The sequence below is a fragment of the Cricetulus griseus genome, chromosome 3 (assembly GCF_003668045.3).
Source record: "Cricetulus griseus strain 17A/GY chromosome 3, alternate assembly CriGri-PICRH-1.0, whole genome shotgun sequence".
Lineage (NCBI taxonomy): Eukaryota > Metazoa > Chordata > Mammalia > Rodentia > Cricetidae > Cricetulus > Cricetulus griseus.
In genome coordinates, this window is record NC_048596.1 from 28910263 (window position 1) to 28938065 (window position 27803).

Genomic DNA, 27803 nt, shown 5'->3' on the forward strand with positions numbered 1-27803 from the left:
TTTGTTTTTGAGATGGAGTCTCAAAAACTTCCCTAGAGCTACGGTGCTGGACGACCTTGTGCTGCTGATAGAACTTTCCAACATTGGGACCACAGGCTGTACAACAAGGACCAGCTATGGGGTTGCTGCTATTTTAATATGAAATTAGCCAGGTGTAGTAACCATGCCTGTAAACCCAAAATTTGGGAGGTAGAGATAGGATGATTAGGACTTCAGGGGAATCCTGGATTATAATAGTGAGTTTGAGGCTAGCCTGGGCTATCTGGGACTCTGTCTCAACTCCCTCCCCCCCAAAAAAAGTAAGAACACTGAAGAATTTTTAGATAAAATGGTTAAAAAGATGTAGTTGCTTTCCAGTTTGAAGGCTAAAAGTATAAAAACTGGTTCTCATTTCTTAGTGATGCCAGACAGTGTGAAAACATGTAAGGCTATGGCCTCTTTCATTTCCCTTTTGTAAGTGTGCTCAAAGTTGTAACTAGTCTGTCTTTCTCAGCTGTGCTTATGGTTGAAAACAGAGGGCTCTGGTTCATGTAACACGAAAGACTCAGCATTAGGTCAGGGTTTGGGAGAAAATGAGAGGAAGATGAAAGAGGAAAGCCTCCAGGGGCAGAGAATCCGGAGTCCTGAAATGTCAAGTCCACTTAGAGTGCTTCTGACCTGTAGAGATCTGAGCTGCGTTCCCGTGGGACATAAAACTCCCTACAGCTACAAGCCCAGTTGTCAGCAAGCATACCAGTTTGTCCTCTGTAACTCTCTCAAATTAGTAATCCCTAAAAGAATGTCACAGGTCAGACCGCAACTGCCAGCAATAAAGACATCCGGTCGCCCATAAAAGCCTACAGTGTACAGTAGATGCCATTAAAGATTGCAAATTAGATGGCCTACAGGAAGATTTTGTTGCTCAAGTAACTCTGCTTCACTAGAAGCCAGAGCACCCAGCCCCTTTGCAGAGAACCCCAAACTCAAAGTGGGGAGTTCTCGAAAGACGAGTTAGCAGTGAGCACCTCCCCAAGTTTTTTGGGTGAACACACTATAAAGTACAGTATCAATAGAAGTCTGTGATGAACTAAAACTAAATCTACCAGGAAAGGGGAGGTTAACCAAGAACATCCTGGGATTCAGGGATGCTCCAGTTTGAATGAGAAATCATGCTCTCTGTGGGGAGAGAGGCCGAGATGCTCAGTTCTGCTCACAGAGACTTGATTAAACTGAAGTAAAGCAAAGGTCAAAGGGAGTGTCAGGAGGCCGAGCCCTGCCAGCATGCTGTCACCACTGACATCTGGAGGATACGTTGTTTCCTAGTGGCAGATTCTGATGGAGTGAACGTCCACAGTGATGCAGGATAAAAGACTCAACCTGGGGAGCTCTACTAAGTAATAGTGCCCACTGCTCCCATATGCCTGCAACTGCAACTCTTCATGGGCATGGGGATGCTTCATTTGGTTCCCCGTCATCTTTCTCTACTCTTGATTTTTGTTTTTTGTTTGTTTTGGCAGTAGTGGGGATTGAACTCAGGGCTTTGCTTCATGCGGGGAGGCAAGCGCTCTACCACTGAACTACAGTCCCAGCCCTTTTCTCTACTTTGCTTTACAAGATTTATTTTTATTTTTAAATTGTATGTATCTGTGTGGTGGTGAAAGCAAGTGCCCATGGTAGCAAGAGGCACTGGATTCCTGGAGCTGGAGTTACAGGTGGTTGTGAACTGCCCAACATGGGTGCTGGGAACCAAACTCCCACCCTCTGCAAGAACAGCATGTGCTCTTAACCACTGAGTTATGTTGTTGACAGCCTATTCGTTACAAAAAAAAAAGATTATTTTATTTCATGTGTATGGATGCTTTGCCTCCATGTATGTGTGTGCAGTGCCTCAGGGGGCCAGATAAAGGTGTCAGGTTCTTTGGAACTAGAGTTACAGTTGGATGTTAGCTTCCTTGTGGGTGATGGGAACCAAACCCAGGTCCTCTGCAAGAGCAATAAGTGCTTTTAACCACTGAGCCATCTCTCCAGCCCCTCTAGTTGTTTTGATACATAAACATATCCAACAGTTGAGCTGCACTGAGCATTCTCTGTGGCTTCCAACATTCCTTGAGCCCTTGGTCTTTCCCTTCACATGCTTCAGTTCTCTTAAGGGTTGCCTTATTTCCTTATGCTTTATCTCATTTTGGAAGAGTATTGTTGCTTTTAACTTTAGGACATCCAACAGATAATTTCCTATCTAACTGAATAATTTTTCTTTTGCTTTAAACAGTTGTTAATCCTTTTCTCTTTAGCATTGTAGATCTGTTTATTGGTTGCATAGCCTTTTTTTCCCCCCAAGAAATGAAATTAGCATTATTACATAATTAGGCTTTTTAAAGGAAAAAATGATAAAAATAATATCAAAGATAAATAACATGTTTGGAATTTTACCTCATTCTGGTACAATGTAGACATTTATAGTCCCACATTTATATTGGTTTTCACTTCTGTAACTATCAATTATGATAGCTTGCAATTAAGTCCATGCATAATCACACATCACAAACAAACAAGGAATGATCATACACAGTCCAACCAGATATATTTACTTTAAATTAAATCTAAAATGGATTGCCTCATTGACTAAAAATGTTTTGTTAATGATACCGAAAAATTTAATTTCAAATTTCTGGAACTGAAAGGGGACCAGAAGTCATTAGACGATCATAAATTTAAAAGAACTCAGGAACAAAATGTTCAATGATAATTTAGAAACAAGGTTTGCTTATGTTAGCTAAACTCAACATAAAAAATAACAGTTTCATCTGAACCAGAAATTTCCTGTTGTTTGTACTTGAATAATCAGAACAGTGTGGTATGGTTTTACTATAACTGGTTGGACTATGAACTGAACAATTCCAACTGGTTAATTTGGATTTTTAAATATTATATCCTCAATAATTTTTTAAAATTAACATAACATATCTAATTACAATAATTTAACTACTTGGAGGGTGAAGTACATACCATGGAGGGCCACGCCTAAAGAAATACAAACATAAAAAACATGTTTTCAGGTCTCCACCATGAGAATCTTGAAGTAACAGTATCAAGGAACACATTCCTATTATGGAACTTCACATATACCGCATGCAAGTATATTTTCAGCTCCTTCTTATGCTATTTTTAAAAAACAGGCACATGACACCAAATATATAGTAATACATTTTTTTGTGGAATATTGCTCAATGCACTCTAAAACGTTCAAAAAGAATATCTACTTGAAATAATGGTAAAACATGTTAGTCAATCTTTTAATTTTGGCAAGACTGCCACACGGTTTCCAAACCAGAAAACCGTGTAGACACGGACAGTCCTAGAATGTAGAGACCCAGATGTGCTTAGAGGACCTGATGGGGTGCCTGGGAAAATAGATACAACTGTTGGAACCATCAGACCCTAGATTTAAATTCAAATTCAAGTGAGATTTCTGCCCTTTCTAACACTTACTACCTCATGAAGACTAAACAGCTTCATGCAGGTTAAATGGGGTAACCTACATCAAATATATGTGGGGACCCTCATTCCTGCCTGGAAGGTTCCTGATGAATATTTTAAATAATGGAGTTGTCTTCATCCCACTGAGCAGCTATTGGCCAACATCTGTGACATTTATCCTAGGAGGGTCTGTGACAACCCTGAAACTACACTTCCAGCAAGAGATAAAGTTACGGAAGACATTGACATGAAAGTAGTAACTTGTAATGCTACGACCATGAACCAATGGTTGCTTTGGGGGATTGTTTAGTTTTGATTTTGTGCTAAATAGACAGATTGCACTTTTTAGACTCAGGGTAAACTGTGAACCTTTCAGTTAATTAAAGCTAACAAAATATAGGAGATAGGGTGGAAAGGAAATCTGTTGCTTTCGGGTTGTAAGTAACCAAGAGATTTACAGTTTGATGGTAGAAAGATGTGTGGCTGCGGCTGTGCCATCTCAGTGTCAATGGTGGTGACTCAAACCTTTGTGAGCTGTCTAACGTGAGGTAATATCTGTATGGATGATATCTCACTACGCCTTCTGATATATATATATATATATATATATATATATATATGTTTATGATATATATACATTATATACAAATTTATAATCTATAATAATAATATATATAAATATCCTGGAGCTTAACTGTCTTCTTAGTCCAAAGCCATCACACCAGGCATGTACTTGAAGGAGACTATGGCATGGGAAGTGTAAGAGCTCAAGTGGCCTCCCCGAGATGCCGCAGCCTGGGAAATTCAAAGTGCTTTGGCTTAAAGTGATGTGGGAAGAAGACATTTCTGCCATCGGCCTCAGAGAAGCTGTCCTATCTGCTCTATAAGCTCCCTCCCTCTTCAGGGCCTCTCTGTCCACAGCAGCTAGAGGAAGCCCCATATCTGAGTGCTGGGAAGGAAGCTGTTGCTAGTGACTAACTGTCCGGGCTGACTCAAGACGGTAGGACTCCGGATAAGCCACTTCAAATTTTCAAGCGCTCTTAACTGTCAGTAGTAGGGGTTTGTTTGTGTTACTAGCTAACTTGTCTGGGGCTTTACTATTGGATGAGCATTTTTCTTAAACTTTCAATATCGCAGGGAGGTAGCACTGTAATTACCATCTCCATCATATAGGCGAGGGATCTAAGCCCCATGAGTTGAGGTAATTTGGCAGGTTCATAGCCAGTCACTGGCAGATAAATCCAGTCAGCTCAGCTTCACAACTCACACTTTTACCTGCTATTGTATTCTACTTCTAGTTAGGCCAAAATGAAACTGAGACACAGAGAGTCTGATATCAGTGATATCTTTGTTCAGTAGTAGGAATTGAACCCAGGGTCTCACCCATGCTAGGCAAGTGTACTACCTCAGAGCTGTGTCCCTGTTTTCCCTTTTTATTTTGAGGTAGGGCTTCACTAACATGTCTAAGCAGTCCTTGAACTCGTGGTTCTCCTGCCTCATCCTTCAAAATAGCTTGGATTACAAGCCCTTGCTCTCTTGTCCTGGATCTCAGGCTAAGGATCCTTTACTTCCATTGACATTGACCCCAGCAGCCCCATCTACCACTCAGGCATCTTTCTTTATGGAGAAATTCCTGTACAAGGCACTCGTTGGAATGCGCTCTCCTCTTTCAGTGTGGTCCCCCCACCTTGTCCTGTGGTCACTTCTCCATCTGGGATGCTCACTCATAGTCAACATCTTGGATATAGCTGGCTGCTGGGTTCAACAGCATGTCCTTGATGCAGCTGTGTTCAGCAAGTGTCAAATGAAGATATCAAGATTAATGTCTTATTTCCTTGTTTAGGCACCCTGGCTTCCTGGAAAGGAGTCCGTTGGAAAGGCCAGCAAGAGGGCAGCCTGGTGTAGAAGGGGCAGCAGACATGAAAGGGTCTTGACTCCGGTCTTGGGGCCTCACTTCTAAGCAGTGTGAATGTGAGCAAGTCATTTACCCTGAGCTCAGTTTCCTCATCTGACAAGTGGGTAACTGCTAGGGATTTTATAAAGATTAAGTAAAACAGTACTTACTTGTTACAGCAAGCTAGACTTAAAGTGTGCTTTTGGCTTGTTACTTAATTTGAGAAACAAAGGCTTCCAGTTGTAGGGCATGCTTAGTTACAGCAGAGGATGAAGGTGTGCCCCGGTCAGTCTGAGAATTCTGCTTCTAGGCCATTCCCTAGGTAGCCCCATAAGCCCCAGAGTATCTTTCCAAACACTAGGTATCTGATTTGGTCCTTTCTTCCTATTAAAGCTTTGTCCAGGTTTCTCCCAGCACCCCTTCCCCACCTGGAAGCATTTCCCCATCGTCTTGGAATAGAGAACCCATGTCTGAGGACCTCAGGAGACTCCAGGAAGGAAATTCTTAGAGAACAGCCTGGGATTCTTCTGGGTAGCACTTGCTTCCAATCTGGACCAGAATAGTTTTTCAAAAACCGTAACCCTGTGGTTGGAAGGGTGCCATCACATTCTCTTGTCAGGGTTCAGAGGGTCAAACAGTCTTCAAGTATGCCATGTAAGGGTTTGAGACTGACAATTCCACAGCCAACAAGGAAAGCAGGCTCTGTGACACCATGTGATGGGAGCAATGTGGAGGAAGGGAGTTCCCTGTGAGTCAGTAAAACTGATGGACTGCTCCTGGATGCTCCCAAATGAAGCTTCTGACTATGAGATCCAGCAAAGAATATGGGGGGGGGGGTCAGGGTTGGAGTCTTTCCTTGGCTTCACGTACAAGTAAAGCTTTCATTTCTCAGTAACTTGGTTTTAAATAATAAATCCTTGGAGAATGAAAAAAAAATCCCTAAAAATGGAAACAGACATAGTAGAAGGGACACACTGCAAACAATCTAAATATTCTCGAAGTAGGATTTGCAAACCAGGGGTTAACAGTCCTGTCTATGTGCAGACTCTTAATAAGCAGTAAGGGACAACATGAAACATACCATCCAGCAGAGTGTCGAAGTGTATAATTTGCAAGTACTCCTTCTCCCTCATGAAGCCTTTGAGGGGAGTGGCCCAGCCTTCACTCAGAACCTGCACCCACTGCAGATCCAGCTGGAAAACACAGGAAACAAGGGGAAGTGTCGGTCACCTCTCTTTCTCAGGCCCCAGGGTATGTCTCCCTATTCAGCTGGCAGGAGGGTGAGAGGAGAACCTCCCATGTTCTAAGTGTCCCCATTTAAAACTCCATGGCCTTCTGAGTCAAGGGCCAGCTATATGTAAGTCTGGGACTTTCCTGTAAGTGGGTGATCACAGGACTCCACATTGAGATTATTTAAATATGTTCAGCTGTAACTGTTCCCACCATGTGCAACATAGTTAAAAATTCACTGTCCTTTCCCCCCTCACAACATGAGGGTTTGACTGTGCTTTTACATAAGATGTACTTGCTGGCCATTTGACTGAATTGAGCAAGCCTTTGACTCTATGGTAAAGGCCAACATTGTTATCGTGGTATGCAAATCTTTTAAGCTCCTGGGGCTCGTGGAGGGACTTCGAGCTCCTTTCCCACCCCAGTTAGGATTAGTTTGCCAACACTCAAGGCAATGTATGATTGGAACCCACAAGCACTTGCGGTTGATCGGAGGATGAAGGCTATGTTCCACCCATCTTCTTGGCCACCTGCAAAGCTCTGTTGGTCCTTTAAAACGCAACACACCGGTCACTGCTCTGAAACCTTTCCTGTCACCCCCGTGACCTGAGGAGTCACTCCTTAGGTTCTGAAGTTCTCTGCCCTGCAGACCATTTTGTTGTTGGAACTGTCACCCTGCACTGCTTTGACAGGCTTACTTGTCTGTCTAGAGTACAGGGGTGCTTGGGTTCATTTTACAGAACCAAGGAGCTCTGTTCATAAGTTGTTTGTGGGGTCCTAAATAGCTGAAGCAACATGCCTCATAAAAATCTGCAAATTTCTAATGAAAAATAAAAAAATTAGCAATAGAGACTTGATCATCTTGTATGCACAAGTAAGTCTGGTCCATACAAATGCTACAAGCTGGTCAGTAGCTGGGGTTGCATTTCACTTCTTCCAGCTAATGAGATCAATGCAAATGAAGCTGCCATCCCCTTTTCTCGGGGGGAAGGACCCAATCTGCAGAGGAAGCTTCTGGAAGAACTTGATCTTGCATACCTTGTATCTATATTCTCCACACTTGACCTTAGTGTCCTATATGGCTCTGGGTTTCATATCTGGGTGTCTAAGGACATATTTTTTGGTGACAGTTTTCTTTAAGAGGATATCCACAGAGCACCTTGTGGGTGTGAGCTGATTGCTAGTGATAAACTTTTCCAAAAGACTTCTCTTGGACCTGTTGGTTATTTAATTCTTGTCTGTGGTGGCTGTCATTTTGCAGAGGTAGCAGTCAGTTCTAAGCACCAGAGCATGGTCTTCACGGTGAAGAGTCTAGAGTAGCATCCAGCCAAGACTAGTACCGCTTTCCCAAGTTTCATGGGCTTGCACGTATCGATCAACAGAGCCAGAAGACACACAGCAGGAAGGCTCACATTGTTTTAGATCAGGGTTGCATTTGTATCCCTGGCACCCTGCCTCTATTTCATCATATAGCGATGTAGGGGAGCCGTGCAAATTGTCCTATGCAAACATGGCTGTTGCTTTCTCAGTCAGAGAGAAGTCGAGAGGATGGCGAATGTCTTCATAGACTCATCCTTACTAGATATTTCTTACAGTCACAAGAAATGGTAGGGCCTGCAAGATGGCTCAGAGGCTAAAAGCAAGCCTGATAACTTGAGTATGAGTTTGATCTCCAAACATAGTGGAAGGAAGGAGAAAACAGACTCCTGCATGTGGTCCTCTGACTCCACTCATGCACACACACACACACACACACACACACACACACACACACACACACACACACTGGGGGAGGCTACACAAAACATACAAATAACAGTAGTTCTAAAGAGGAGTTGTATAATAGTTTATAATGTCAGACACTAACCCTGAGTCCCTCTGGCTACTATGTGCTCTCTTACCTTGGTGATTGATAATGCTGGGAGAGACTCAGCCTCAGCTCGGACCTGATCAACTTTGTTTTCTGGCACAAAGAGTTCATGGATGCCCTTGATGGTGGTGTGGGGTACAATGTTCTGCAATGAAACGGAGTTGGCAAGAGTCACAAATGAGAATGGTAAGGAGAGGGTTTTAATGACCAAACTCAGGTTCTCTTTCAACACACACACACACACACACACACACACACACACACATGCACGCACATATACACGCACGCAGGCACACACATACACACTCTTACCTGCTCTTGCAGAAGCTCCACCACCTGCTGCACGCACTCACTTACTGAAGACAAGTTGGTCTTCAGCACACACTCTGGAGTTTCAGGTTTCTCATAATCCGAATCGATGCCTGTGAACCCTGCAGGGTATAAGATCTAAATCATATCTGTGCCCGAGGAAGAATGTTCTTAATCAATAAGACATAATATACACTGCAATAATACGTTAAACTGAAATGTAATTTATGACTGGAAGTTCAAACTATCATGCTTGACCTCTCGCTATAGACAAGAAAGTTTTCAGCTATATTTTTCAATATGGAGAGCCTCAAGTTAGCCATGATATCTAGCAAAAAGCAAGCCTTCTACTGCTGATTGGGATCCAAAAGGAAGACAAGGAGGGAACTCAGTGAAACCCATTCTTAAATCCAGTCTGTTTGCAATGTGCATTCTTTCTCTGAACTTTACTCCTTGTGCCTGAGGTGCCGTTCTTCAAAGACAACCCCCCCATTTTAATAACCGCCCCCCCCACACCCTGAACACACTGTGCTTTCATAAGTGTGAGCTGATGCAATTGTGACACAGGGTACGTAGCTCCCGACAGATTTCTAAGGACAGTACCAGAAACTGGCAGGGTAAGTAACTGTCAAAGCTGCTGCTACTTCTCATACCTTTAATCTCTCCAGCTCGAGCTCGTTTGTAAAGGCCTTTCACATCTCGGCTTTCACAGATGTTTAGAGGCGCATCTACGAAGATCTCAAAGAACGGGAGTCCTGCTAACTCATGGATTTTGCGGGCATTTTCACGATCCTGAAAAGCAGAGTGTTTACAACTGTAGAAGGTGAGCCCAGAGTGGAGGGGCATACCCATAATCCCAGCACTAGGGCAGAAGAAGCAGAAGGATCAGGAGGTTCAAGAATAGCACATCCTTTTAATCCCAGCACTCGGGAGGCAGAGGCAGGCAGATCTCTGTGAGTTCAAGGCCAGCCAGGACTACAAAGTGAATTCCAAGACAGGCTCTAAAGCTACAGAAAAATTCTATCTCAACGACCTCCCCCCCCCCCCCCCCCCGCCGACAAAAAAAGAACCAAGACTTGGATACAAAATGAGTTCATGGCCAACCAAACCTGAGCTACAAGAGACCCTATCACACCCACCCAAAAAAATGTTTGGTATTATTTGAATGTGTCTCCAAACTTTATGTGTTGGAATTTTTGTTTGTTTGTTTGTTTGTTTTTGAGGCAGGATTTTTCTGTGTAGCTTTTAGATCAGACTGGCCTGAAACTCACAGAGATCTGCCTCCTTCTGCCTCTCGAGTTCTGGGATTAAAGGCGTAGGCCACCACTTCCCAGCCCAAGTGTTCGAAATTTAATCCTTGAGCACATATAGGGATGGTTCTTCGAGGTGGAGCCTTTAGAGGAAACTGAGACTAGACTTGGTCATCTGGGAGGGATTGTGGCTATAACAAGAAAAACAAACTGTGGGATATGGTGGGGAACAGGCACAACTTTAATCCCAGCACTTGGGAGGCTGAGGCAAGAGGATTAGGAATGAGCCTGGCCTGGGGACGTACATAGCAAAATGGGAGGTGGTCAATTGCCGGGGTGTTGAATTAGCCTAACTCTTGCTCTTTGTTGCATGAAATACAGTATGAAGCTCTCATCAGATGCCAGCAGGTGCTGACACCATGCTCTTGGGGTCCAAAGTTTCCAAAGTCATGAGCCAAACAAACCTCTAGTCTTCCTAAATTCATCAAGTCTGGAATTTTGTTATGAGAGAAAATGGATTAGGACAGTTTCCTAATGAGATCCTTCATGGCAAAACACAGCGTACACTTGGACTTGATAGTCTCGAGGTAACATGTGTCCAGTAGAGTCCTTCCAGAAAGCCCAGAGTCACTCTGGTAAACACACAGAAGGACTTCCCACAGCAGCTACAGAACGCAGCTCCCCCTTAGCAGGGCTTTGGCTCTTGAAACAGGAAGGCTTTGCTAGAAACTTCCTGCTTTAGAGCAGACCCAGGACACCCCGGTCTGTGTTGTCCTCATTAAACCCACAAAAGCTGACACTTTGAACTGGCTGCCCTGTTTGGGCCACATAAACATTCTCGTTCAGACAACTGAAGTAACAGGCCATGGAGGTCTTGTTCAACTCTTTCAACTCTGACCACATGTCCTTGGTGACAGTCACTCATAAAGGCTTCCTGTCAACTGGGGCACTAACTTCTGGTAATGAGGCAGCTCTCATTACATAACCAATAGCAAAACAGAGGATAGCAAAACAGAGGAAATGCAGGGCACATGAGGAGAGGGGGAAATGGGTGGGCAAGTGAAAGTCTGACCTCCCAGGTCCATTGGCTGCAGGGCACTGCTGAGGGAGAAAGGGAGGAAGTGGGTGTACCACCCCCTGCCCTGGGCCAAATCTTTTTTTTTTTTTTTTTTTTTTTTTTATTATGTGTACGGTATTCTGCCTGCAGGCCAGAAGAGGGCACTAGATCTCATTACAGATGGTTGGGAGCCACCATGTGGTTGCTGGGAATTGAACTCAGGACCTCCTGAAAACCAGCCAGTGCTCTTAACCTCTGAACCATCTCTCCAGTCTCCGGGGCCAAATCTTTTACCTTTGTGAATGGAGAAATGAAGCTGGTAATGCAGATCAGGCCGGCGTCAGCAAAGAGCTTGGCCACCTCTGCAATCCGCCGGATGTTCTCTTCTCGGTCCCCGGCAGAGAATCCCAGGTTCTTGTTGAGACCATGACGGACATTGTCCCCATCCAAGGAGTAACAAGGGATGGCATGGGACACAAGGTATTCTTCCAAAGCGAAACTTATGGTTGTTTTTCCAGCGCCGGAGAGACCTGTCAGGACAGAGAGAAGATGAAAACAGAGTAAGGTGAAACATGATTATAGGCCCAGCCTGTAATCCCCGCGTTTGTTAGATGGAGACCGGACAATCGGGAGTTCAAGTCTAGCCTCTGCTCCAGGAAACCATTGTCTTAGTAAACCAAAGTCCCTCAAAGGATGAAAACCAATGAGATAACCTGGCACCATTATACAAAACTAAACTCTTAACAATATTCTCGCTTTAAACAAAAATCATTAGGATCTGGAAAGAGCACAAACCCGAGTTCTTACATTTATCTTGAATTTTGGAAGTTTTTCAAAGCAACCAGGGTTTGTACATAGGGAGACCTGATGGCATAGACTGTGGGCTGTTTTGCCTGTAAACATTTTTAAAGATTAGAAAGGTGTTCTTACACCTGGCGTTGGTGGAGCACACCTTTAATCCCAGCACTCGGGAGGCAGAGGCAAGTGGATCTCTGTGAGTTCGAGACCAGCCTCGTCTACAAGAGCGAGTTCCAGTATAGCCTCCAAAGCTACAGAGAAACCCTGTCTTGAAAAACCAAAAAAAAAAAAAAAAAAAAAAAAAAAGAAAAGAAAAGAAAAAGAAAAAGAAAGAAAGGTGTTCTTACAAATTGAGGTGCTGCCTGCTCTTGAGAAAGCAAAGCTGTGGTGACAGGAGACGTACTTCTTCTGGGAGCACTTAGTGGAGAGGGCGACTGACACCCAGAAGATTGGTAAGTCCACCTCCCTGTGGATCCCACTGGGTAGCCACTGGACATTAGAACCCATTCATGGCCCTTTGGCTGCAAGAGTTTTCAAAAAAGACTGTCAAAACGCAAAGGTGTTCGTGCTGGCCAAGGCTGAAGAGGTTCTGAGTTCTTAAGGTGCATGCCTGCTCTGATCTAAAGACACTTCATGTCTTTATGTGAAGACAGATGCGACAGCGAGCATAATATCAGTATGGCCAGGCCACTCTATAATTTTCTAGGTAAGGAGAATATGGCAGGGGTGGGGACACAAATGACCTAAGGGCTCAGGGTCTGACCTACCCCGGAAAGCTTGCACCTTCACAGTTCACTTGTCCTAAAGATCTTTGAGCATGAAGAATATGCCAAGACACAAGGCTGCAACTGCACAGAACTCGATGTGGAAATGGAAAAATGTGGGGGAGAAAGAGGAAAGAAAGGCAAGAAGGCACCTGGGGATGGGAGGGTGCAGAGAATGTCACAGCAAAACTAGGACAGAGCTCAGGGGAAAGGAAGCATGGGGAGGGAGGGAGGGAGGAGGGAGGAGGGAGGGGGAGGGAATCTGCAAGAGATAAATAAATTGGCCCCCAGGTTTGCAGACCCATTTTAAAAGTCTAACAAGAGAGCATAGAAGAAGTGTCCACTGAAGGTTCTGGGAATCCACTGAACCCCTGCCGTTTCTTTTGAATAGATCTCAGTGAGACATTCCTCATATAACTTATGCCAGTTTGTAGGTAACGCAAAGTAGGAACCTTGACTCACTGGCCTGTTCTCTTGCATCATAACACTGAAATAAAATTTCCTCCCATTGTCTCAGCTGTTGGAGAGAAAGGGCCTAGCCTCAGTCACAGCTGGCATGTGACCAGGCCACTGGGTGTGTACTATAACACATCAGACTGACACTGTCCTCGCAAGGGGCAAGCACTGGGCTGAGAACACTGACAGTTTATTTCATTTCGCTCCACCTGTAACACCCAGGCATGAGCACTTTACAAACGAGGATATTGGGACTCAGAGAGGTTAAATGACCTGTGCAAAGTCACATAGCATATGTGGGTGGTCTGGTCTACATGACCGATCTTGAACCTCTGAAGCCCATAGAAGAAAAATCAGGGGAAATAAACCCTTTACATTTCCACTTATCCTGCCTACCAGTTCTTTTTGTTTTTTGTTTTTTTTTTTCCTTCTCAAAGGGGTGCACATTAGAGAACACGAACTTCATGTGTCTGTCTCCACACAGAAGTGCTTCCCTGGTAAACAGCTGGGAAAGGCAAGCAGATTGCAGATGAGGAGCCTTCGGAATACAGATGTCCCTGCTACTACAACCCAAAGCTCACAGAGTGAGCTAGGGGAACACCACAGGAGGAACAATAGGCAAGCAAGTCCACCATGTTGGCACTTGGGGTTCCATGCCCATTGTCTGACCTCTCCTTAGAGGATAGATGAAGTTGTTTTGATGCAAATACCAGCTGTGAAGGAAACCAGGAAACCAGGAAACCACAGGCACCAGGAAAAATTCAAGAATAGCAAGGAACAAAACAAAACAAACCTAATGTGTATCACAATTCTATAACCCTACACTGAAAGGGTAAAGCAGGGGAGACCCTGTCTCACAAACCAAAATCAGTGCAAGCACACAGTAAGTAGCCTATAGAAATCGTCAGGAGAAATTCAGGTAGGTCCTCCAGCTTGTCCACATTCTTGGTTAGACTTTGCCTGCGCGAGCAGAAAATAGCACACACACCTCTCTCACTGCCCAAATAAACATACTTTTGTCTCTAGTATCTTCCCTGTTTTTGGAAAGTCCTGTCTACAAAGCCAGTGAACCTGGCTTTCCCGTTCTGAAGCCTGGCAATGCCACTTTCTGAAGCCTGGCTATGCCACTTTCTGAAGCCTGGTTATGCCACTTTCTGAAGCCTGGCTATATCATCTATCTATCTAGGTAAGAACTCAGACATGGTGGTAGGGGTCTTAAAGCCTAATTGCAAGTTTCTCACTAACCCCTAACCTTGGGACATGTGGAATGAAAAGGACAAGAAAGGGGACATTCACTAGGTCATCTCAATAACAGCAATGTTTCTACAGGCAGAAGACAACCTTGCTAAGGTGAGATTTCTAGGGATCCTTCTCACAGATTCAGTTTGATAGTGGAATAGGCCCCCAGAATGTCACGACATCAGAAAAATAGCTTGAAACATCTGTACCCTGAAAGACTGCCAAATATTCATGGTTGAATTAGGAAAAGCCCTTTTGTCATGGCAGGAAATGGATTTAGGGGTGAATATGAGCAGCTCCTTAGAGCTGCAAGAAGGTGTCATTATCTGCTTGTTTCATCTTGTGCTGTCAAAGAATGGTAACTGATAGCTAGTAACCTCCCGCAGCCCACCAGGCTCTGGTTCTCGTGGTGATGACTGACAGTCAGCCAGCTACACAACTCTTCAGTACACTTCTGTTAAGCCTCAAACATCTACTAGGGGGGTAATATGTTGTTGGGTACCAATAACCACAAGTACATCCTGTTTTCTACTCCTGGCTACAGACTGGGCCTTGCCCACTGTCATCAAAAAAATGAGCTCTTACACCTGGAGTCTCTCCATGAGCTCTTCCACGAGCTCTTGCACCTGGGGTTTTTCCACTGTGCTGTAAGTGTATATAAGGTTGCTCTTTCCCTGGAAAATGGACAGACACACGTAGTACAAATGGCTGAATGGCCCGGTTTTTAATTAAATCTGCAGGCTTTCGTCTGACACTTGAACCTAGTCCTGGTTTGGACACCACAATGTGTCACACCGGGTTCCTTAAAATCATGTCAAATATCAATTTTCATCTTAAAAAACGGTACCTGGAAAAGTGTGTGTGTGTGTGTGTGTGTGTGTGTGTGTGTGTGTATACCTGTTAGCCACACGGTACATCCTCGGAATCCTCCTCTGGTTCCAACCACCTGTCCTCTCTTATTCCTGCTCACATGATGGGCCTGGTAGACGACATTGGTAGATTTTTGCTGATCCTACAAAAGAAGATAAGATTGAGCATAATACTTGATTAGTAAAATGCATATGCTTTACATGAAGCATATACATTCATTTTGACTTTAAATTGCAGAGTTGAAGTATGTAACAGTTTCTATGAAACATATTTGAAAAATGTCCCTCCCATCTCCCAGTGCTTGAACTTTTTCCATCTCACTCATTTATCTACACATAAGCCAGCAGAATTTTTGTTTCCATAAAATAATTAATCTTGAAGTACTATGTAATATCACATTGACTCATAGAATACAATCTGCTATATAACTAATAGAATTATGTCTCTGGCCTTTAGAACTGGCAAATAGAGTACCAGTCATTAATGTTACTAGTTTGTCTGAACTCTGCCTTTAGAATAACCTCCATGCCCTTTTCAGACTATTCAACTAGTCTGTCATAATTGATTCCATGGCAGTTAAAATTGGGTACCTTCTGTAGGAGGTGGAGGGCATTTAAAATTGGGTACCTTCTATAGGAGGCAGAGGGAAATGTCTGCAGCTTTAAATGCATGTTCTCCCCACATCCTGTGGGCTTGAATAGTAACAACCAAATATTCCAGCAGCAAGGGGAATTCTAGTGAGAGCTGTTTGACCCATCCTGTACCTATGGAGATAGGTGACATGATAAAGTCTTAGCCAAGCCAAAGCTGGATGTGGTAGCTCACACCTGTTATTCCTGTACTTGGGAGACTGAGGCAGGAGGGTTGCTGTCGGGAGCCAAATATTGTGCTATTGAAAGTGTCTTGGGGTCCAAACCTCTGGTTCCAGTAACTGTAACCAGGAGCTCCAGTCTATAATTGTATTGCAGATGCTAACTAATCTGCTATTGAATGGCATAGCCTCAGTGGAGAATGCCTCCTAGTTTGCATCTCTACAGAACTAAGCATTTGAATAGGCCTGCACCAGGGCAGAGGGCTAAGTGTAGTGACAAGTGAGGACAGATAGAGTTAGGGGGTATCTGGTGGAGGGAAGGTTGAGAGAGATCGTCTGATAGGGTCCAGGAAGATGGAAGAGACACGGTCTCAGGGTCAGGGAAGCACAGTTAGGAAACAGCCAGGAAGATGCTGAATAAAGCAGAGACTCCAGTTTTGCAGCATGGAACTGAGAGCTCTCTAAAGATGACAAGATGCCTACATCTGGTCTTTATCGCTGTTGGGTTACTAGGAATTCCCAAGTCCATGCTCCCCCGTCTTATGGCTTCCATGGTTTGGGGCTGAGACATGCCGGGCCATGACAGGTTGCCTGGAATTTGAGGCCAGCCTGGGCTACATAATGAGTTTCAGATCACCCTGTGCTATAGTGTGAAATGTCTCAAAATGAAAAGAAAGCAAACCAACATGGCTTCTCCCTACCTAGCCAGCAGTGAACCTGGAAGAGTTTAGTTTTTAAGCACAGTGGCTACTGCCTCAAAAGGACTAAACTCTGTTTCTTCTACTTTCCCAGGGTCAACATTCGAACATTGTAGCCTTTCAAGTCCCCAACAGAAATTAAAATGTGCCAGTTATGAGGCACAGAGGCCAGTTCACACACCACACAGATGTATTTGTGTTATAGTGAAGGGACCAGCTCCCCATTTTGGCAGCCATAACAGCCTAACACATGCTTGTGTGACCTTGCCTTAGTCACTAGGAGGTCAGATGTCTGCCTTGTGGCAAGGAACCAATCAGAAGTTAGCTGGTGGTGCTATGCTTTACGGCTCTGGGTGTGCTTTACAAACAAGTGTACAGCAATGATGTGCAGAGCATAGCAACCACCCTGGGAGGGCCTATGGGCCATAACAACCAGTTGACCAATCAACACAGGGCAAGCCCTCCAAGCCTGGAGGCACACCAATCCTGAGCCTGTGCATACCCCTAGATACTCCCCTTACGCTGCCCTACAAGATTTCTATGCAGATGCTTCGAGCTGTCTTTTATAGCCATCCGCCATGGTGGATGGATGGAAGGCCTAAGCTAACATGGGGTTAGCTCGTTAAACTATATTAAAGCCTCGTGCAGTTTGTATCAAGCTTTCGAGTCTGCCTAGTGATTGGGGTGACCACGGTCCTGGGCTGAGATTCCGGAGCCCTGAGCTTCTTGGGGGGGGGGTCTTACATTTGGGGGCTCATCTGGGATTTTCGACCACCCCTCACCTGAGTGGATTCGATCTTGGAGGTAAGATCAATCAAGCTCACAACTTATATGTTCAAAGTTATGTCCATGTTTGCTTGTTATGTCTCTTGCTGTTTTGTTGGTTTGGTGCCAAATCAAACTTGAATTTGATCTGTGCCTGCGCAGGACTTGTATTTGGTTATTTGGACCACAGGGGGAGACAGACATGTCCTGAGACTCTGGGTCCTGCCCTGGGCGAAAGTCCGAAGGTCATTTGATTTGGACCATAGGGAAAGCAGACGTGCCCCAGAAGCAGACGTGTTCTGGGACCCTTGGTCCCACCCTGGACGAAAGTCTGAGGTGTCTGGGGAAAGGAAGGATATGTAGTGTCGATTCTCGGAGGGGCAACTGGCCCCCTGGACTCTGCTTCCCTCCCGCTCTGTAATTTTGGTTTGGTGCCATGTCTGTGTCTGTAATTTGGCTTGCCACGAGGTTTGTCCTCTCTGTTGTGTCTGTCCTTCTGTTTTTGCTGTTTGTGTCTGTCTCCATACTAACCACCCCCATCCCTGGATTTCACCTCAACTGTGATAGGGAGATGTGCCCGGAGGATCACAGACTGCTGCCCTGAGGACACCCAGGAGGTATGAACGGGGGCCAAGGACGCTTGGACCCTCCTCAGTTAGCGGCAATTGTAGGCGCCTGGTTCTGCCACCCGTCTTCCTGGCGCCATTGCCTTATAAGTGGCAATGGGTTGGGTTGGCGTCTGTTCTTTTTTGTCTATTCTGTCTCTGTGTGTTTTCATTGTTGGTTTTCAATTCAGGATCCACCACGACACCTCCTTTCGTTGAGTCATGTGGCGCCACACTAGGTAACTTTCTTTTCCAGTCTTTGTTTCTGTACGGTTTCTGTAAAGCCTGGAGGGTTGGACTGGGCAGTTGAGCAGGTTTGTTATCTATGTTATCTGATCTCTTGCAATCCACACCCTGCCTGCATGCTTTTCAGTGCTATGTCAGTTTTATGTTTTCAGGTCTGCTGGTTCTGTTAATTTTGTAAATGTAAAGGTCCTTTTTAGGGTTTCTAGCGACATCTGTAAGTAGGCCTTCAAGAATTGTTTAGGGCGGAGGTTCTGGCGGCAGCCTTCTGAAATCTTTAGGGGAGACTTGGTTTTGGATCAAGTTGATCTCCACAGGGCTAGCCATCTGAAATTCTGAATAGATCCCTAGTCTGTGTTAAGCATCTCTTTCTGTCCCTACTGCCCACGCACATGGCATGCATGGGTCAGGGGCCTTTTCTTGCTGCCCTGAGCATGTGGCATGGGACAGGAGTTCCTCTGCCATGTGCCATGGGTTAGAATGTCCTGCAGCAGAGTCCCCTGAGGCTGCTACTCTGACCTCCAACCATTGCTGTGGCCCACACAGCTGAGCCTAGCCGATGTAGGTGAGTCTGTTTTTCTATCCTCACCTGCTGGTCTGTGAGGCATGCGAAGTGGGGCTGTCTCTGCCCCAACTGCCATCCTGCCATGAGTCCTGGCTTGTGGCGGGAGTTTCCCTGCCCTGAGCACATGGCTGCAAGGCCACCATCTGCCTGGCTGCCCGGCCTTCTCTGTGCTCCACACACATGGTATGCAGGGAAACCACGGGGGTCTTTTTTTCCACCCATGCATTGGCAGAGGGTCTGGGATTTACAGCAGCACCCCCCCCCCCCAGGTCTCTGCCTTGAGCACATGGAGCTGGGGCAGATGAACTATCTGGCCTGATCTAGGTGTTCTAAAGAAACAGCCTTAAAGTTATTAAAAAACCTTAAGAAGGACTTTGATAAGAGTTTTTATGTTGACTAAGAAATGAGAGAAAATGTAGGAGATTAAAATAATAAAGAGAAAAAGGAAAAAAGAAATTTGTCTAAGAATGTCTAAAAAATCAGAGGAATAAACCAAAGGTATATAGAAAGTTATAGAGGGTTAAAGCAAGTCATAGAAGGTCAGAGAAAAGGTTGTTAAAAGTCAGAGAAAAAAATGTAAACTGTTTGATATGGTTTCTCATGTCTACAAATAGTAAATTTTAAAAAAATGGTAATATAAGTTAAAATTTTGACATTAGGTTAATTCTGATTTAAGAGTTCTGTTTATTTCTCAAGTAAATTATGTATACTTGTTTTAAAATGTTCTGTTTCCTGGTATAACCTAAGTTCTGTTACAGCTAAAACAAATGGTGCAGGTTACCGCCATTTTGTAGCCAGCCACATGACAAACTGGTCACATGGCTGACTGGTAGCCATTTTGCTGAAGTTGAAAAAAGACATTTAAACCGCCATCTTGACTAAAGACCACATGGAAATTAGAGGTACCATCTTAGAAACAAGTTTTTCAATTAAGATTTAAATTGTTACTACTTCTATATATTACAGAAAGACATTAAGGGAATTTAGATTTCTTTTTAAAACCGGTTCTTTTAATTGTTTATATTTTTGAAATGTCTTTTTTATTAATGTTTGTACTCAAAGAGCTTCAATTTAGAATCATTTTTAAGCAAAGCCTGACAATGTAAAGTTCTTGTTTTATAAAAGCTGCTAATCTATTATAAGATGTTGCAGTTTATGTTTTCAGAAGTTAAGTTTAGGGCATTGATGGCACACGCTTTTAATCCCAGCACTCGGGAGGCAGAGTGGATCTTTGTGAGTTCAAGGCCAGTCTGATTGGCAGAGTGAATTCCAGGTCAGGCTCCAAAGTCACAGAAAAACCCTGTCTTAGAAAGAAGTTAAGTTTAAGCAAGCAGGTAAAATGTGTACATGTAGTTACTGTTTAAGGAATATAAGGTAACTCTATCAGTTTAAAATTCAGCTGTGCTAAGTTTCAAATATTTTACTAAGTTAAAACCAGTTACAGTCAGACTGAAAATTAATTACAGAAATAAGACCTCACCTAGCCACCTGTGTGCTTAATGTGGCTTTAGTTACTTAAGGCAAGTAACTAAACAGACATCTAATACTTCAGAGACCTGCAGAATATGGCATTTAAATTGTTGTCTTTAAAGTTTATAATATCAGACAGACTGCCAGATCCTGACAGTGACCCAAAGTCTCCAAAGAAGATTATGAGGCACCCCAGTTCCTGCACCTGGACCAGTGAGCGTGATGCTCAGATGTGATACCTGCCGCTTGCCAGAACCTGGCCAAGATTGGACAAAGCTGCTGGACACTGGAAAATTGATTGCACCCCCTTTGCCTAGACAAAACAAGGTCAGTCTTTTCCATGTCCCTCTTCCACAGAGAGAAAAAAACCTCTCACCTTATAGGCCTGGTGAAGATTGCTGTTCTTTGAGACAACTGCCTCCAGAGATAATTGAGAGACTTGGGTATGGCTAACTGTATATGGACTGGCTTCTACCTGGCTTCTGTCACTTTTTAGTAGATTCAGATAAAATATACCCTTCTCAGATCTCTGAAATATTAATGTTTGTCAGCTTGACAGCATCAGACAGTCAGATCCACAAGACTATAGTCAGCATGTTAGCTGATAAAGTAATGAGTTACCTACTGTTAAGTCACAAGTTCGAGGTTTTTAGGTTTATTTTGGTTGTCAGCGAAGTATAAACTTAAAGGGCTTTTCATCAGGCCAAAGGCACCTCCGTCCAATCCACACCTGGCTCTCTGGACAAAAGGAAAATGTACATGCTTCTTGCCCAAATCTGTAGTTATTTCTAGGACCCAAAATTATAAATATGTTCCTGCTGTTTGAACAGATATCCAGATATCTGCTTTTTCTGCACTGTGGGCTTCAGTAAATAAGTTTTAACTTATTTTCCTAGTTTAAACATGTCTTAAACAGGTTTCTGCTTCTGGCAGACACATCTGAGACATATCAGTTGCTGACTACAGGCTGTTCCTAAATAGACTGCGAGCCCTAGACTTGCTGTGGATGTGAACCTGTCCAGCTGATGTGGACACCCCTGTCTCTGCAACAGAGTCTGCCAACAGCCCCTGATGGATTCCTCATTGCCTAAATTCCTTTTTTGCTTTTGACTAGTATTTCAACCTTCTTGGGTCCCTAACTTCGTCCCAAAGTCAGCAGGAAGTAGCATGGAAAAGAATATGCCGCCCATTTTCCCTGGTTAAAATGCTAAGTAAGTAGGAACTCCCTTGCATGGGGATGCCAGTATCTCTCACTTCCTGATGGGGACCATAGAGAGACAGCAATTCCATGATTGGAATTTCCAAAAAAAAAAAAAAAATGGGGGAATGAAGGGACCAGCTCCCCATTTCAGCAGCCATGACAGTAACACGTGCTTGCCATGACCTTGCCTTAGTCACTAGGAGGTCAGATGTCTGCCTCGTGGCAAGGAACCAATCAGAAGTTAGCTGGTGGCGCTATGCTTTACGGCTCTGAGTGTGCCTTATGAACAAGTGCACAGCAATGACATGCAGAACATAGCAACCACCCTGGGAGGGCCTATGGGCCATAACAACCAGTTGACCAATCAACACAGGGCAAGCCCTCCAAGCCTGGAGGCACACCAATCCTGAGCCTGTGCGTACCCCTAGACACTCCCCTTACGCTGCCCTATAAGATCTCTATGCAGATGCTTGGAGCTGTCTTTTATAGCCACCCGCCATGGTGGATGGATGGAAGGCCTAAGCTAACATGGGGTTAGCTCATTAAACTATAATAAAGCCTCGTGCAGTTTGTATCAAGCTTTCGAGTCTGCCTGGTGATTGGGGTGACCGCGGTCCTGGGCTGAGATCCCGGAGGCCTGAGCTTCTGGGGGTCTTACAATAGTAACATCAGTCTAGCTAGGTAATAGACTATGAGATCTTCATGTAAATTTTTATCGGAAGGTAAAATGCCTAATTAATAGTAAAAGGTTAAATAATACAGTAAGCACAGTTAATACAGTAAGCACAGTTTGGGTGTATGTTTATACAATATAACCTGTTATTCAGGAGAGAAAGAAACTTAAGGCAAATCAACAGATTTGGGACTACCCATATATGTCTGTAATGTAGTAATTTCTGAGTTGTAAAAATTGCCTCTATTCCCTCTGTCTGTCTGTCTCTGTCTCTTTCTCTCCCTGTGTGTCTTTCTCTTTCTCTCTCTGTCTCTGTTCCTCTCTGTTTCTTTCATGTGTCTATTTTATTTACTCTTTCAGAAATCATACATGTATGCAATTAAATATCATGTCCACCCACATTTCCCTCCTCCAAATCCCAATTCCCCCAAGTACACTTCCCTCCCAACTTCATGTCTTCCCCCCTTCCCTTCCTTCCTTCCTTCCCTCCTTCCTTCCTTCCTTCTTTCCATAGCCCACTTCCTATATAGTACATGGGTATGCGGTCATCCAATGGAGCATGGGCGAGTGTCCACAACCTCAAAGGAGAATACTTCTTGCTGTGGAACAATCTTTTTGTACACTGTGAATGTTTGTTGCACTCATTGGTCTAATAAAGGGCCAAATGGCCAATAGCTAGACAGGTAGAGGTTAGGTGGGACTTGGGAACAAAAAGAGAGTTCAAGGCAGAGGGAGTCATGAGGAGTCACGAGGAGATGTGGAAAGAAGCAAGATGAACATGCTGTGCTGTGAAAGGTACCTCCACGTGACAGAGTGCAGATAAGAAATGTGGGGTAATGTAAGTTGTAAGAGCTGGTTAGTAACAAGCCTGAGCTATCAGCCAAGCACTTATACTTAATATTAAATCTCTGTATGGTTATTTGGGAGTTGGCAGTCGGAATGAAAAACTGCCTACAGATTCTTTTCCCTTAGCAGCTGTCAATAGCCAATCATTCCTGAGTTAGGTGTTGAGCCTTATGGGCCCTTCCCTCCTTCCTGCCCCCTTCTTGGCTGCCTTCATCTTGTGCAGATAACCAGAGCTGCTGTGAGTTCATGAGTGCAATAGCCATATCCAGAAGAACACATTTCTCCCCCCCCCTCCAGATTTTGCATTCTTTCTGACTCCTCTTCTGGTCCTGAAGTTGCATGCCAAGCACTTTAGCCACTGAGCCATCATCCTTCCTGCCCCTCAATGAGCTTAATGTGCATTTATACCTGGCAGAGTGATGAAAGCATCAACGTTTTTTTTCTGGAACAAGTTCTAGTGGATCCTAGGAAACTCTGGGCTACATGGTTCAGAGAGCAAAGCAAATCAAATCATCTCTTTTCCATATCACCCTTTAGATACTAAAAAGCCAAAGGGGGCTATAGCTAGAGCTGTCTGTGGGTTGACGTGGATATGGATAAGGAAGTGACTATGTTCTGTCATCGCCAAAAAGCCATCCAAATGTGGGTGCTGCTGGCTAGTATTCACTGGAGACCCCCATGAAAGGCTGCAGACATTGGGTTACACTCATTCACTTCAAAAACCAGAGGGAAGTAGGAGCCTCCGGACCTTTGGAGGGATCAAGAAAGGCAGGACACCCCGGGGAGGAGGGCAGGCCTCTTTGTGTGGTAGAACCCCTCCATGGGGCAGCTGGCAGAAGCAAGCATGACAATGTGTCTGAAGGGGTCAAGAGGAATGTAGTCCCAGGTACGAGAGAGAGTATCAGCCAGGTTAACTACTGAAGTCTTCAAAAGTGCTTTTCTGGTGCCCCATCAGACAAATCTAGTCAGAACCTGGAGGTGGTAGACACTCCCAGCACACCTGACAGGGCTGCACTAGGACACATCAATCTCTTTATAATTCAAGGAGAACACTCACATTTCTTTATTCCGTCTTTGCTATGTCATTAAACCAGGATTATTGTGTCTAAATTATCAGGACTAGAAGTCAGTTGGTTCTTCTGCTCCTTCATTGATTCTTTCAGTAGTGTTTATTAAGCTCCTACTCTGTGCAAGGACAATCCTGGGTGCCAAACCAGCAGAGTCCTTGGCATTATTTTTGATAAGAAAATGAAGTATCTCCACTTCCCTAGGAAAGAAGAGAGTGTGCGTACTCGAGGGCACACACACACACACACACACACACACACACACACACACACACACACACACACCACACCTCCCCTAACGTGCATACATATAATGTATACTATTATGAAAGCATATAAAGAGTATCTGCAAGTCAATCATATAAAAAAATTCAGTGTTAAAATGGTCTGATGACCCATGGAAGGCCTCACCCTCCCTGGGGAGCAGAAAGGGATTATTAGGGTTGGGAGGTAGGGGAGGAGGGGAGGGAGAGGGAACTGGAATTGACATGGAAAAGAAGCTGGTTTCTGCCTTTTTTTTTGCTCTCTTCTTTCTCTTATGTTCTCTCTCTGTGTTTCCAGGGGTCGACCACTAATTTGTCTCCCTTACTCTCTGTCCTGCTCTGTTCTTCCATTTCCCTTTTCCCCCTCTTGCTCTCCTGCCATAATAAACTCTATGATTAATATAAAAAAGAAGCTTGTTTCTACTTTAAAACTGATCTAATTACAATTATAAAAATAAAAAAATGGTCTGATGAATCATATTACAGATTCACCATGAAGTGCACAAATTCATCAGTTACCAAAGAAATACAAAACCAAACCAAAATAAGATACCAATACCATCTAATGGCAGTTAGTATTTCTCCTATACTGATGTGTGCTTGTGTGTGCGTGCGTGCGTGTGTGTGTGTGTGTGTGTGTGTGTGTGTGTGTGTGTGTGAGTGTAAAAAAGAACAACTGTCTTACAAAATGAAATGTTTACCTCCACTATGTCTATTTACTAAAGAGAAATGTGTCCTTAAAAAGACTTGTGCAAGAATGTTCCTAACAACTTTACTTGGCTAAAACCTGGAAATGATTGTCATCAATTAAAGAAAAGGCACATACATCTGAAATAAAAGCCCAGCTCAAATCAGTAGAAGGGCTACAAAATGGAACACTATTGGAAGCCAAAATGAATGGATGGCTGATATGTGCAACATGGATGGAATGAATGGAAGGCCTTATGTCAACCCCAGGAAGTCTTAATGGAAAACTATGTATGTGTGATTCCATTTATAGGAAGTCCCAAAGTAGGGGAAACAAGCTAACGGTGTTAGGACAGCAGCTGCCTGTGGGTTGACTGCAGTGTTTCTGTCTTGATAAAGGCTTGATAGATGTTTATGTTTTCTTTACAGAAGGCACGATTAAGGTGTACATTTCATGATAGGTAAGGAAACAGGAAGCACATAAGATTTCAGACAGGGGAACCACCTTGCTCCAAGCTGATATGTTTCTGGGAAAGGACTCAGCTTGTAATTACAGGACATTAGACTCTGGTGTCCTGTCAACCTGTGCACATGGGCTCCAAAGATTACTTTGTCTCTTTTGGCCCTGTTTTCTCTGCATGTGGGCGGAAATCCAGAGTCAACTCAAACTCTGTTACTCTTCTGTGAGTACATTGACACCATACTGATGCCATCCCCCAAAGTTTTTTTCATTTAAAACCAGTTCAGCAATCTGCAAGCAGAAACTGCTCTAACATGTCGCTATAGTTACTTATTTACTGTTTATTTAACTAACAGTGGTGGAACTTGAAACCAGGGCCTCACACCTGCTGTCTGAGAACCCTGCAATTCAGCTGCTTTTTCCAGTCCTTTGGAAAGTTTGAAGCTTGCTGTGAAGTCTGAGGCGGCTTAGAACTTGTCATTCTCCTTCCAAGTAGCTGGGGTTACTGGCATGTGCCACCATAACACACCTGGCTTTTAAAAGTTGCAAAAAAAAAAAATACAGCTTTTATCTGTATGTGTGCCCATTTCTGTATATTGACACCACATCTGTGCAGTGCCATAGGGGGCCAGAAGAGGGCGCTGGACCCACTGGAACTGGAATGACAGGTTGTGAGCCCTCCAGTGTAGATGTTGGGAACTGAATACAACCCCTTTGCAAGAGCACCAAATGCTCTTATCCACGGAGCGATCTCTCAGCTCCTGTAGTTGCCTATTAATCATGAGTTTTATACATTTTCTTTTTCACTATGGCAATGTTAAAAAAGATGTTTTCAGATGGCCAGGTACTGAGTTCTTTTGGTTCAGCAAAATATTTTGCTTATTTATTTCCAAAATAAATCTTGTTTTGTTTTTGTTTGTTTTGTTTTTCGAGACAGAGTTTCTTTGTATTGTTTTGGAGGCTGTCCTGGAACTTGCTCTGTAGGACAGGTTGGCCTCAAACTCAGAGATCCACCTGCCTCTGTCTCCCGAGTGCTGGGATTAAAGGCATGCGCCACCACCACCAGCACAAAATCAATCTTTATGTTTTACAAAGGCAAATAAATAAAATAGAAATAGATTTTTGAACGCTGCTTGAACAACAGATGGGTGGGTGGCCAAAAAGGCTCCTTCCCCATTGGAAGCTTTGCGGTCTCCGAAGAGCTCGTGGTGTTCCAAGCTTTGAAAAGAAAAATCACTGGCAGCATAAGGACTTGCTCTACAGCTCTGTAACACACACATGAGGAGAGCAACTGCCTACCTCCCTGTGTGGACAGGAAGCATAGTTCATCCTCGGTGCCCGTCTAACATGGTCACCTAGCAGGAACCTCACAGCTGGTGACATACTTTTATTTTGGGTCTCAAAGAAAAATCGTTCAAAAGTCCCTGTTTCTTTTAGATCTTTGGGCCAAGGAAATTTCCCTTCAGCAAGCACAAAAGTGTTGTTAGTGTGGAACTTGGAGCCAAGCAAACCTGGATTGGAAGCTGCTTCATCCCTTGGGCTGTGACACACAGCAAGTTCCTCTGGGGTGGAAAAAATGGGATGCCTCCTGTGGCTAAGGCGGTTAGAGTTAATGAGAACCAGCTGGAGACACAATGACAGTCAGCGGTCTAGGCCATCCAGATTTAGGAGTTTCTGGGGTGTGGGTTCTCTCTGGGGTTGATCTGGCTGGCATGGTGCAGCTCTTGATCACACCAGACAGGAGAAAGGACAGCATCTAATATGGGATCATGAATTTCCCTGGCAACCAGGATGCAGCTGCTCTTGCAGGTCAGATTATGGGGGCTCACCCAGGAAGCACCCCAACCCGGCTCATCCCAATTAAAGGCACCTCATTTTATCTAATGTGTTGCCCTGATTTTGCCTCTCTTGGAGTGGCACTTTGTCACCAGAAGAGGGGTAAGGCCTTTGCCCAGGTCGACTTCATGAGCTCTTCAGAATCCAGGTCACACAGCCTAGGGGGAGCATTCCTCTGCTGACACTCCCCTTCCTCCTATTGGTGGTGCAGAAAGAAGAGAGTCAGAGAAATTCTGCAACTTGGGGGGAGGCACCCTGGATCTTGGCAGAAAGCCTCAGCCTTGACATAGTGTGGCTGGAAGAGAATAACCTGAGGGAAAAACTTCAATATGCTCATAGGAGGGTGGGGCAATCCCAGAGCTATAGCCAGTGCCAAGCCAAGTTACAGTGAGGAGTGTCGCAAAGGGAAGAGCCCCTAGG

The 27803-nt window shown here is 44.2% G+C and overlaps 1 protein-coding gene across 1 annotated transcript in view; it reads right to left on the bottom strand.

Moving 5' to 3' along the window:
* The window catches only part of Papss2 (3'-phosphoadenosine 5'-phosphosulfate synthase 2), an 82160-nt gene that overhangs the window by 18005 nt on the left and 36352 nt on the right, over nt 1-27803 (bottom strand). The window contains exons 2-7 of the mRNA XM_027406398.2: nt 15221-15335; nt 11361-11596; nt 9413-9551; nt 8763-8881; nt 8482-8595; nt 6432-6543 (exon numbers count right to left, since the gene is read on the bottom strand). Of these exons, the coding sequence (XP_027262199.1) occupies nt 6432-6543; nt 8482-8595; nt 8763-8881; nt 9413-9551; nt 11361-11596; nt 15221-15335 (835 nt within the window). The remainder of the gene's footprint in view (nt 1-6431; nt 6544-8481; nt 8596-8762; nt 8882-9412; nt 9552-11360; nt 11597-15220; nt 15336-27803) is intronic.